Source organism: Euprymna scolopes, chromosome 12 (genome assembly GCF_053919585.1).
Source record: "Euprymna scolopes isolate OS-2025 chromosome 12, ASM5391958v1, whole genome shotgun sequence".
In the NCBI taxonomy this organism is placed as follows: domain Eukaryota; kingdom Metazoa; phylum Mollusca; class Cephalopoda; order Sepiida; family Sepiolidae; genus Euprymna; species Euprymna scolopes.
The window spans coordinates 71,822,972-71,835,030 of NC_136493.1; the positions used below are offsets into that span (position 1 = coordinate 71,822,972).

The following is a 12,059-nucleotide window of genomic DNA, read 5'->3' on the forward strand; positions in this document are numbered from 1 at the left end:
GTGGGGGAAATTACTGATAGTGGTTTCAGCTAGATAAGTGTTTTTTGTGAAAGCTTGGTAAGTGGAGACCATAGATTGAAGCTCAGCTGAGCACTTGCCATGAAAATAACGATAAAGCAGAGACAGGCTCGCAACATCTTTTCTGTGCAAAAGAAATTGCAGGGAAGAGAAAAGGGCATCCCTCACTAAGCTACGAAGTCTATTTTGAACTCTGTCAAGGCAGGATGAATTGCTTCTAGTAGCTCCTGCCCAGATGTGACAAGAGTATTCCATCCTTGGATGTACCTCGCTCTTATATAGATAGAGAACTGCACCAGCAGTGAGATATCTGTCACCATTTCTCCAATGATCTCGGCAACGGATTTGATGCATGTGTTCCGTTTCAGATCATGAGTAAAGGTCAGACCCAGAAACTTGTCAAAACATTGAGCATCCCCAAAACAGGAGCCATTCATTTCAATTGATGCCAAATGGGGATCAGAGCGTTGATGGTGTAAAGATAGAAATTTGGTTTTAGATGCATTAAAATTAACTAACCACCTCTTCCCCCATTGTATCATATTCTCAAGATCAAAGGAGAGAGAATCAGAGAGAACTTAGCCATTTATGGCCTTTGATGTACTGCCATAGATGGTAGTGTCATCAGCATAAATGTCTACGAATGATCTTAGAATGTGATTTGGGAGATCATTGATGATCAGGAAGAAAGTTGGGCCCAGGATGGACCCCTGAGGAACTCCAGCATTAATACTGTGAGCTTCAGATTTCTGCCCACCAACCACTACTCTTATGAACATATCAGAGAGAAATGATTTAATAAATAAGACATTTCCAATTATACTGTAGCTGGGGATCTTGTGGTGTATACCTTTATGCAATACCCTATCAAAGGCATTTGATATGTGAAGAGCAATTGTCCTAGAAAGGAAGCGTCCATCAAAAGATTTGCTAATCCTATGAGATATACCCATTAGCACATCTGCTGTAGATCTAGCAAAACGGAAACCATATTGCATGTCACTGAGAAGGTTATTTTTGCTGAGGTGGTTGATTACTTCTCTATTTAACCGATTCAAGCAACTTACTTATGATGCACAGGGGATTTATTGGTCTGTATTGAGAGGAAGATGAATGATCATCTGAATTCTTAAATATGGAACTGATGAAGTTTTCCAGGGTTTTGGGAAGCAATTCTCTTTAAGACAACGCTTAAACAGCTTTGTAAGTATGGGAACTAGTTCTGATTGAAGCTTTTTCAGCACGATAATTAGAATGGCATCAGAGCCAATTGCTTTACTGGAATCAAGGTTTTTGATTAGCTTGGTAACATCATGCACATATATCTGCATGTTGCATAGCATGTTTTCAGATACAGGAGAAAATACGGGAGGAGGTTGGCGGCCTTGATCATGTGGAGTAGAATAAGTTCCAAAGTTCTTTGGCAAAAGATACATTACCTGCCAGAAATCAGCAACTGTGTGTGGCAACGGACCTTGGGTGGCAATATAAGCGGGATTCCTGGGGTCATGATCGGTCTGAAAATAGAAAGGAAGAAGAAAGTAGACAGATAAAGGAACTGTGTTGTTGTTGTTGATGATGATGATGGTGTTGCCAAACAAAACAAAAACAAAAAAATAAAATGAATCTGGCACAAGGTTAAAAACACTATTAGACTGGGGCACTCTTGTCTGACAGGTTTGAGATTTTTTCTGGCTACTATATTCTGACTGACTAACAATACAGAAGTCCTAACTAACTAGCTGCTCTATCATCAATTGTATAATTTTGTGGATGGTTGTAGTGCCATGTTGCATATGGAAAGGGTCCCTGCACTCATCTCTAGTGGGCATTCCTGAGGCCAGATTCCTGTTGACAATAAGTCGGCTGGTGGTTTACTTGTGTTGCATAATAAAGCCTATGCGCATCCACTTTGTCTAGCACCTCTCACCCTGAAACTGACACTATTAAATGAAATGACACTATTAAATGAAATGACAGCTCAATCCAAAATAACAATATAACCAAAGGCTCACTCAAACAACAATTTGCCTCCTACCTCGAGGCTTGCATTTACAAATATCCGCGGACTTAGAACTAACTTAGATGATGTAGCATCATTTCTCCTAGCAAACTTTGCACATATCTTAATACTAAGTGAAAATAACTTACACTCCTCCATGCTTTCTAACCACTTTAACATGTCTTGTTATCTTCCACCTTTTCATAAGGACTGACAGACACATGCACAAACTTGGAGTCTATAGCCATAACCCCCCCCCCATGACTAGGGAATCTAAACTAAAATCATGTGCTTTAGACTAACTGTACAACATATTAGTTCGTTACTTAGATTTTCTCTACCACTCTCCTTTGATCAATTGTGTCTCTGAGATCATAGATGCAGCACTTCACTAGTGCCCAAGTACACGTATTTTCTGACTTTAATGCCCACCATAGAAATTTGTTTGGCTTCTCTAGCTACAGACACAGTTGGTAGCATCACACATAACTTTTTATATCCCATTACCTGACACAGACAGTAATGTTCCTGACCCAACTAACAGATCATCAGGACCAGCAAGCCTCACTTCTAGACCTATTTCTGATCACAGTTCCCAAGGATTGTGTAACAAATGCCCATTGTCCTCTCAGGAATGCTGATCACACTGTGATAATGATAGACACCACCCCAAACTCTCGACCCAAGTTGAAGAGCCATTGCTCAAGACGACAAGGTACTACAATAAGGTTGACTGGGAAGCTACAAGTGATCACATTAAAAGATGCTCCATAGAGAAATATCTTTTCTCTTCTTGCAGAACAGTGTGCAAATGAGACAACTGAATAGTACCAAGCGGCAATTGAAATGCATGTTCCCAAATGGAAGTTCTCTCTCCAATGGTTTACATCTACCTGCACAGCTGCCATTGCTCAAAGGCAGCATGAATACTGCAGATTTATCGGACATAAGTGCAGTACAAATAGATACAAGTTTATAGAAGCTACAGAGTGGAACAATAAAATTTGTCAGCTTTATTTGAAAACTTTTATTGAAAAATCGATTCAGGTAACTTGATTGTGTAGTAAAGCTGACAGCTATTCGATGTAGCTGCCTTCAGCCTTAATCACCACCTTGATATGGGTCCAGAACTGAGAGCATGCCTTTTCCACAAGCACTGGCGGGAGCTCCGCAAATACTCTGTCGATGGCAGCGATCAAGGTTGCTTAGGTGCTGTGGGAGGTCATGTTGGTGATGTTCTCAATGTAGGCCCAAACGAAGTAGTTCAATAGGTTAAGGTTGGAGAGGAGGAGAGGCAGTAAGAGAAGGGTACAAAGTCATCGCCTTGTTTCTGAAGTCAAGGCAGGGTCTCTTTGGACTTGTAGGCTGAGGCCGAGGCCAAGTCCCGTTACAACATCAATATAACATCATAAAAACCTAGATACCTGAAAAGCATGTGGACCTGATCTCATCCCAGTTATACTATTAAAAAAAAAAAAAAAACGCTCTGCTAAGGTTGCTCCAATTCTCTCCAAACTTTTCAACAAATACCTTAATGAATCTTGCTTTCCTAACTGCTGGAAAACTTTCATGGTACCAGTTTACAAGAATTCTGGCGAAAGAACTGACCTGATAAATTATTGCTCCATTAGCCTTCTCCCTCTTTTCGTCAAAATCTTTGAGTCCTTAATTAATAAAGTTCTAGTCTATTCATATTCTATCCGACCAACAGTATGGATTTAGGCAAGCCTATTGTACTGTAGATATCCTAACTGTAAACTCTTAACGTAAATACGATGCACTGAATAAGGCAAAGGAGGCTAGAGCAGTAGGCCTAGATATATCTAAAGCCTTTGACAGGGTATGGCACGATGGTCCATGAAAATCAAATAATATATCACAGGACGAATACTTAACGTAATTAAATCCTTCTTAAATGAGAGAAGAATCTAGGTTGTCCTCGACGGTCATACATAAAATATGATATAAATATGGGTGTGGCTCTGGCGTTGATCTTTGAACCTTTATTATTCCTGATATTTATATAAGACCTCCCTGATAAAATTGTCTTCAAGATGAGTATATTTGCTGATGACACCATGTTATAACAGACATGAGGGGAAAAATGGTGGAAACGCAAGAGAAAGTCCTCCAGTCTGTCTTGTAATGAGGACATAAATAGATGGAAACATTCAATGCTGCCAAGACTAAGCTTCTTTCCTTTAATAATTACAAGAAACCTTCTTAACCACTGATAGCCGTGGTTAATGATGCATTACCTGAAAGTACTTTGCTTAAACTCCATGGCTTAACATTCATAGGGAACATGACTTTAAATAGTTACACTGAGGGCATTGCCAAGCCTGCCGCAAAGAAGGTGGGCTCTCTCTACCGTGGTCGAAATTAGTTATGCCCGAGACTATTCTGTACCTCTACAATGCGACCATTTGCCAGTGTATGGAGTATTTTTGCCACATTTGGGCTGGTGCATTTGCTACTAGTCTCTCACTCTTAGACAGGGTTCAAAAGAGAGTCGCCAAACTAATTTGTCCCGCACTATCAGTTTGGCTTCAACCTTGGACCATCAATGAAATGTTGCATCCCTCTGCCTGTTTGACAAGTATTTTAATAGTAGATGCACCGAAGAACTTCAAACTCTTGTATCCCCTCGACATAAATATCCCCGACAAGCACCTAAATCCCACAGTTACACAATAGAGAGCCGTAGATGCTAGAAAGCCATCTACTCTAATAGTTTCTTCCCTCGGACGGCTAGATTTTGGAATTCCCTTCTGGGTCCCTCCTTCCAACGATACTGACATGCAGAAGTTCAAGTCTAATGTAAACAGACATCTTGCTCCTCAATCCCCTACATAGTATCCCTACAAATTATGTCCCAGATAGTAGCCCCACACATCAAAGTGGCAATGTGCTTTGTTTGAAATGAAAATACACTAAAAAGAAAAAAAAAAGAAAAAAAAAAATCAAAGAAAAAGCATAGCTCATCTATACATTTATATTTATTTGGTTCAAATAAATGCTACATCTACTCTAAATATCAAGAAGGGAGAAAATGGCTGGTTTGAATAAAATTTATAAAACTGGCTTATTAAAATAAGGTTATAGTGTTACATGATAAGGGCTGTCCCCTTTTCATGTAAGTATAAAAATAGAGAGTTTTAGTTAAAATGAAAATGAAATAGAATAGACGAAATTCAGACCTCGTAATTTAGGTTTAGAAATAGATTACGAGAGAGAATTAGAAAATGGAATGTAAAAACAAACCATTGTTTAGCTTAGAGATAAAATAGTTTTAAGAAAAGGAATGTGCATTTGTCAATTCTGTTATGAAATTGAATTGAAGAATGCAACTATAGGATAATTTAATAAACATGTTTTTAACATATTGGAAATATAGGTTACTGGAAATATAGGTTAAAATTCCTTTTGTAAACAAAGGAAAAAGTTTTGGACACGCATTTTCAGAACACGTGAAAGAAGACACATGTTTTAACATGTGTATGACGTCATGGAAAATGGGAAGTTCTCGATATAGTTAGAAACTTTAGAGTTAAGCAGAGAGAGTCTGAGGACGACAGACGACAGTCTGGAGTCCAGAGATGGACAGTCGAACGTCTGGAAGCGAGACGGTCACCTTTGAAACATAGAATGTAAAACTTTGAATTCCTGACTAAGAAAACCACCGACCAGTCCATGTAAATAAACGTGTCATGTGTTTTTATAAACGTCGTCTTTGTGTTGTAATTCTACCAAAAGGTAAAGTGAAATTGTCATTATATGTCTTATATATCCTGTGTTTTAAAATGTCTTCACATACACAATGTCTCTACATCTCATATCTACAATGTGAACACTAAGACTGTCTCAACACTGTCTCCTTACTTCTTTCTAACACTTCTAAGTATGAACATTTTATATATATGAATCTCTTCATAACACGAACACAGAACGCAACATCTCTCTTAATAAGACTCTCTAAGACTCACTTTTAATAAGACTTAATAATAATAATAAATATATAACAATAGTTTCATATATATATATAGAATGTCCCAAAACAAGCTGACGGATTTTAAATTTGATTAACTTCCTCATGCTTACCAATGTGCATATGTAGGTAGATGAGCCTTTCCATGATTTTTTGAGATATAATAAGATATATTTTAGTCTACTTATTCTAATTTTATTTACACAACTTAATCTAGGGTATATTTTTCACAAGGTCTAATTTTAGTTATGAAAAATGATGTTACTCAAATGTCCACCATTTTCATTTGCACACTCTTGTGCTTTCTGCAGGGCATTGTCCAGCACATCACTTAATGTTTCAGGGCTTATATCCCTAATTTCCTCCTTTATATTGTTTTTAAGGGCATTTATTGTGACTGGTTTGTTTGCGTATACCCACTCTTTGAGATAACCCCAAAGGAAGAAATCTGCACATGTGAGATCTGGCGAGCAGGGTGGCCAATTTGTCTCACAGCCATGAGAAATTATTCGGTTGCCGAATATGTCCTGGAGCAGATTTAATGTTTCTCGTGCCATATGCGCCATTGCACTATCCTACTAGAACCACATCGATCAAGAGACCCCAATTTGACGTGATCTCCTTACTGATATGGATGGATCCTTGGCCACACTCTCTGCTAATCTCTGACGATTCTCATCACTTCTTGCCGTACGGGGTCTACCAGATTTAGAGAGGTCACATACAGACCCTTGCTCATGAAATCGAGCCACCATAGCATTTATTGCATTGGGAGTAGGGAAATTTCTTGTGTTGAAGTTTTGTTGAATTTCTGAGTTTCTGATATTGATTCATTCAACCGAAAATATGACTACAATAAATATCTGCTCCTCAGTAGTGTAACAACTCATGATGACCTTGGAAGGGTTACTCTAGATGATCTGAAAAAATAAAAGAAAAATACAAAAACTTAAATTATGAATTTTTTTTTAACCGTCAGCTTCTTTTGGGACACCCTTTATGTATATATATATATATATATATATATATATATATATATATATATATACACACACTCTCTATCTCTCTCTATCTGTGTGCTATAAATTTAACCAATTTATTTTGATTATAAATAATTCTACATTTATGTTTGTATTTTAGATTTTTGGGGGAGCCTTTAAAATGGAAGTAAGAAAAACCTATTTCATTAGTTACTTATAAAAACAAGTTTTCCATTAGAAAAAAAAAGCAACACTTAAAATGCATATTCCAATTTTATGGAATTCATAAATCAAAAGAAAATGTCAAAGTTTTGACATTCTTGACCATATATTCACTCCAGTTTTAATGGTCTTATATTGCATGTACCAAAGTTAATGGAAAATGAAGTCCATTTCACAACTTCCCCAAGTTTACTAGTTAATTTTACAAGTGTAAAGCATGCAATATAGCCAGAGTTTTTGTGAAAAGAAAAAGAATTTTATAGATGATGTTAATAACAATGCCTTAATAATTGTTAATCAACAAGCAGCATAAGGCTCTTCTTTAGAGAGAAACCATTTTGCACCATACTAGATTGGATGCAATTCATCCGAGAGGTTTGTAAAGAATATATTCTAAACAATCTAATAATGCTAGGTGGGATGAAAAAAGCAATAGTGCTAAAGAAGTTGAAATAGATAAATCTTCTTCAAGATCAGATTACAGGCAGTATTTGTTTTTTCGGTTAACAGTACAACAGTAAGCCATAGAGAGTATGAGATTATTTTTGATAGGTTGGTCATGGATTTTACCTGAAATACAGATAATAGCTGATGCACGGGTTGCATATGATGGTTATTTTGAACATCATGCATATAAGCATGATAAGATGATACATAAATAAATCTTTGTTGATCCCGGTGATGATAGTATCCACATCCCATCAATTTGTTAAATAAATTAGTAAATTTATTTAATAAATAGTTTGAATTTTTACATGTTAAGTATGACAAATAGACTTATAATTTTTGATCCTCCACTCACTTTTGAAATTTGTAAAAATAATTGACATTGAAATTATCCCTATCTGACCGTCTCTCTAATGCAAAAATATATTTAAAACATTGACACAGCAGGAAACAACTTTCAATTTTAAATGAAAATGTGCGGTTACATGGACAAAGGAATATATGGAAACTGTTACAATGTTTATTACATTTGGTTGATTTCATGCAAAAGCGACAAAAAATTTTTTTAAATCAATTGTTACAAAAATAAATGGAAAATCAAAGTTGAGACAAGTTATCTCCCATTAACACACATGAACTAAAATATACAATCGTCAGATATGTTTGAACATTCCATGAGATATATTGAAACACACCGTTAAATAAGAAAAAAACTTATAATGAAATTGAATTATGTGGACATTTTTTTTATTTCAATGAATTAGATTATCAAAAAATCTTCTATGATGAATACCATTCACTTTACTGTCATACTAAAAGGGCATCTTTTCCTATAACACAAACTTTGTACTTATTCAGAATCTTGAGATCAAGAGGAAGCACAATTCTTCAAATGACGCTTTCATCCATTATTTTTGAATCATGAAGAATGTAAATTATATTTTCATTTATAATTGGCTGGAATATGATGTGTTTATTTGAAATTTTCTCTCCATTTTTTATATTTTAACTTTGCATATTTATTTAAATGTACTTTTCAAACCAAATAATAAAAAATAACTCAATTTAATGCATATATTAACCTGAAAGAAGAACTTTTCTAAACAAATAATTAAAACGAGTGATTGAAATTTAATGAAAGTATTTTTAAGTTTGAAAAAAAAACAAAGAAAAAAGAAAAATTAAATTAGATTTGAACACAGATTTAAATTAATTATTCTTCCCAGCCTTAACTAAGCTCTTTTCTGTTCCCTCTTGTTTTCAATTTCATATTTTAATTTGCCAGAAAATTCTTCAAATATGGCTTCCAATAATTATAAAGATATTTGTTTTCAATGACAACATCAAACAAGAAGTTGATGACACAAACTTGGTTAAATTTTAAATGTGTGCAAAGAATTAAAAAGAATTGTGCAATTCATAAAAAAGTATGTTTTCAAACTATTTCTAATAAATTCATTTTTTTATTCATTTTACAAAAAAACTAATTTTATTATCAAAAGAATAAGTTACAAATTAAAGCAGTTTAATTATTCAATAATATTATTATTTATTGTCATCTCTATATTTATAAAATAGAGATGAGTTTTCCCTTCTAGAAAAAACATAACTATAAAAACACAGACACTACATATAAATTTAATATGGTCACACTACTAACCAATACCTGATGTAGGTTCTGTGGATATTATCAGTCAATCTTATTCATTATAATAAATTCCTATAATAATAAGAGAGTCACTTTTCTAAACAAGTCAGATTTACAGGTGGTAGCATGATATTTACTCACTCATTATTTTCTCCTCTCCCTATTCTTGACGAGACCAGCAACTTTTATACATTTGTCACATTTTTTTCAAACTCGTGCCATGCTAATTTACTTTTTTTGCAATACATTTGACAATCATTTTTTCAACTATGCTGTGTAAAGTATGGACTCTTCCCTTCATTATAAAATTCCGGTCAATTTGATTGATTATTTACATTTATATTTTTTTATATACATTTATCAGATTAAGGAAGTATCAGATTACGGGAATTTTGAACAGTTACAAAATGTTATGGAGAACTAAACAGAATGACATTAAAAACAATAACTTTGATTCTCATGAACTCTGCCTTTTATGCTTGCTTCTGCCCTGATAAAGGAATCAGATATCAAAAATTACAAAGAAAAAACAAAACAAAATTCTTTTTTTCTTATGATTATTGTAATCATCACCGTCACTGTCGTTAGTTGTGATCCGTAATTTTACGCAAACTTATTAAAATATAAAAAATAAACATGACAACATTGAATGTTATGCGTTATGAAGGATCTCCATTCTAACAACATTTCCAAGTTTCAAAAAATGAACACCCTATTTTGGTTATCAAAATTATTCCAGATATTATCCACATTACACATTTTTCTTCATATTGGTGCAACATTCACCCACTTATCAGTTAACAAATGGGTACTTAAGCAGAATATGGACCATGCTAAAATAACATTATTTAGAAATCCATTTTTAACCTGGGGGGGGGGGTGAGAGCTTTTTGTAACTTCCATAATTTCAACAAACATTTTAATATACAAACAATACTGTATAAAGTTAAAACATAAGTTTGACATTGCCATAAATTACACTAACCATCTCAAAAGTGCAATGAGCACTTGTGTATTATTGTCACAAGAGAACTTTTTGATTTTAGTTTGAAGAGTGCAAATCAGGAGAGAACACCCGAATTGAAACTTTCAACAAATGTAAAAAGTACAATAACATAAAACATTTATTGAATGAAAACAAAATTAAGAAAATAGAAGTTTCCTTAATTTCTTTCTTACACAAAAAATATGAAAGTTGTTGAAAGTTGAAAGTGTGCGACTTCACATTTATAAATAGCTATAGTTATTGATGGAATGCATGTGCTTTTTTAGAAAGTATTTTACACATTTATTGAATTAAAATAAAATTTTAGAAATTCTAATAACACCAGATAAAATTATTTTTTATTAATCCATTGGAGTTACACAAAACAAATGAAAGTTGTCAAAATATATGACTTTTTAAATTTATAAATAGTTTTGAACAAGCATTATTGGAATGCATGTGCTTAAGAAAACTCCCCCCCCCAAAAAAAAAATTTTCAATTTTTGTAACAAATAAAATATAAATAATTATATATAATATATTATTATATATAATTATATATTATATATAATTTTATATAATTATATAAATAATCATTATTGCTGTTCTTCTGACATGGCATTGTCTCCCCATGATGGGTATTCTTCAAACTGAAACCAAAAGAGTTCTTTTGTAATGCACAAGTGCCGAGCCTTGACTACCATTGATGATAGTACCAGTAGAAAACAGAATGAATATCAAATGAAGGAGATGAAGCTAACCAGAGAGCTCAGAGAAATATAGAAGATGAAGAAAATCAACAATAATAGGAACATTAGGAAGAATCCTTCGGAAAAAAATGAGAGATTTTGAATTTGAGAAATGGCTGATAAGATATAGCATATAACAGTAATGAAAAAGGCTGGAATATTAAGGAAAACTCTTGAATCCGGAGCTAAAAGTGCTAGCTGTACATATACAAACAGCCACAGAAGTAAAACACAAAGAAATGTGGAATCAAGAAAACTGAAGCTGTATAATTGTAAGTAACCCTAAAAAGTGTCAGTATCAACAGATACCACACCAAATAGTCAAAGAGGGTCTAGGAGGATGGAAGGACTGAGAAGAGAAAGCACTAACAAAACCTCCACTGGAGGAGTACAAAGAGGACTGGGACCTTGGAGAGGCTTATTGTCACCCAAATTCCAGTGAAGACCAATAATTGCTACCAATGAGAAATCAATGGTAAATGGCTGTTGTGATAACACAAATTAATTTGCAAATGTTATTGAAAGAGGTGAAGAGTACTAGAAATCTGAGGAGACTTGTTGTCACTCAGACGTCAGGGAACACCACAGGTTGTTCTCAAAGAGAAATCTTTGATGGCCTGTGTGAAAACTACTACTACTACTACTAATAATAATAATAATGTTAGTGGTAGTAGTACAGATCTACCACTCCCTTATATAATTGTGAACTGCTTCCCAATAAAAGATCACAAACACAAAACAATAAACTAAATCATGCACAAGCTGTAGTTAAAGCGAAAACAAATCAGAATCTTCAGGCAGGATGTTCAAATGAAATTTAGAATAGAAAACTATGCACTGCGAGAGATAAAATTACAAAAACTGGAGACAGCGGAAGGCCTGGAAATGCCCAATTGAATCTACAAAAATAAAGGAGAAATGTTGGAAAAGAATATCTGAGGAGATTAAAAAAAACTCTTAAAAATGAAATTATAGAGTAGAAGTTAGGAAATTTAGTTAAGACTTGGACTATTTATAGAT

General features: G+C 34.1%; 1 protein-coding gene across 4 annotated transcripts in view; it reads right to left on the minus strand.

Moving 5' to 3' along the window:
- LOC145291330 (receptor-type tyrosine-protein phosphatase N2-like) overlaps positions 1-12,059 on the minus strand; it is a 1,723,320-nt gene that overhangs the window by 108,555 nt on the left and 1,602,706 nt on the right. For all 4 annotated transcript variants that reach the window (XM_080137086.1, XM_080137084.1, XM_080137087.1 and 1 more), the window contains one exon: positions 1,458-1,535. In XM_080137086.1, coding sequence (XP_079993212.1) covers positions 1,458-1,535 — 78 coding nt within the window. The remainder of the gene's footprint in view (positions 1-1,457; positions 1,536-12,059) is intronic.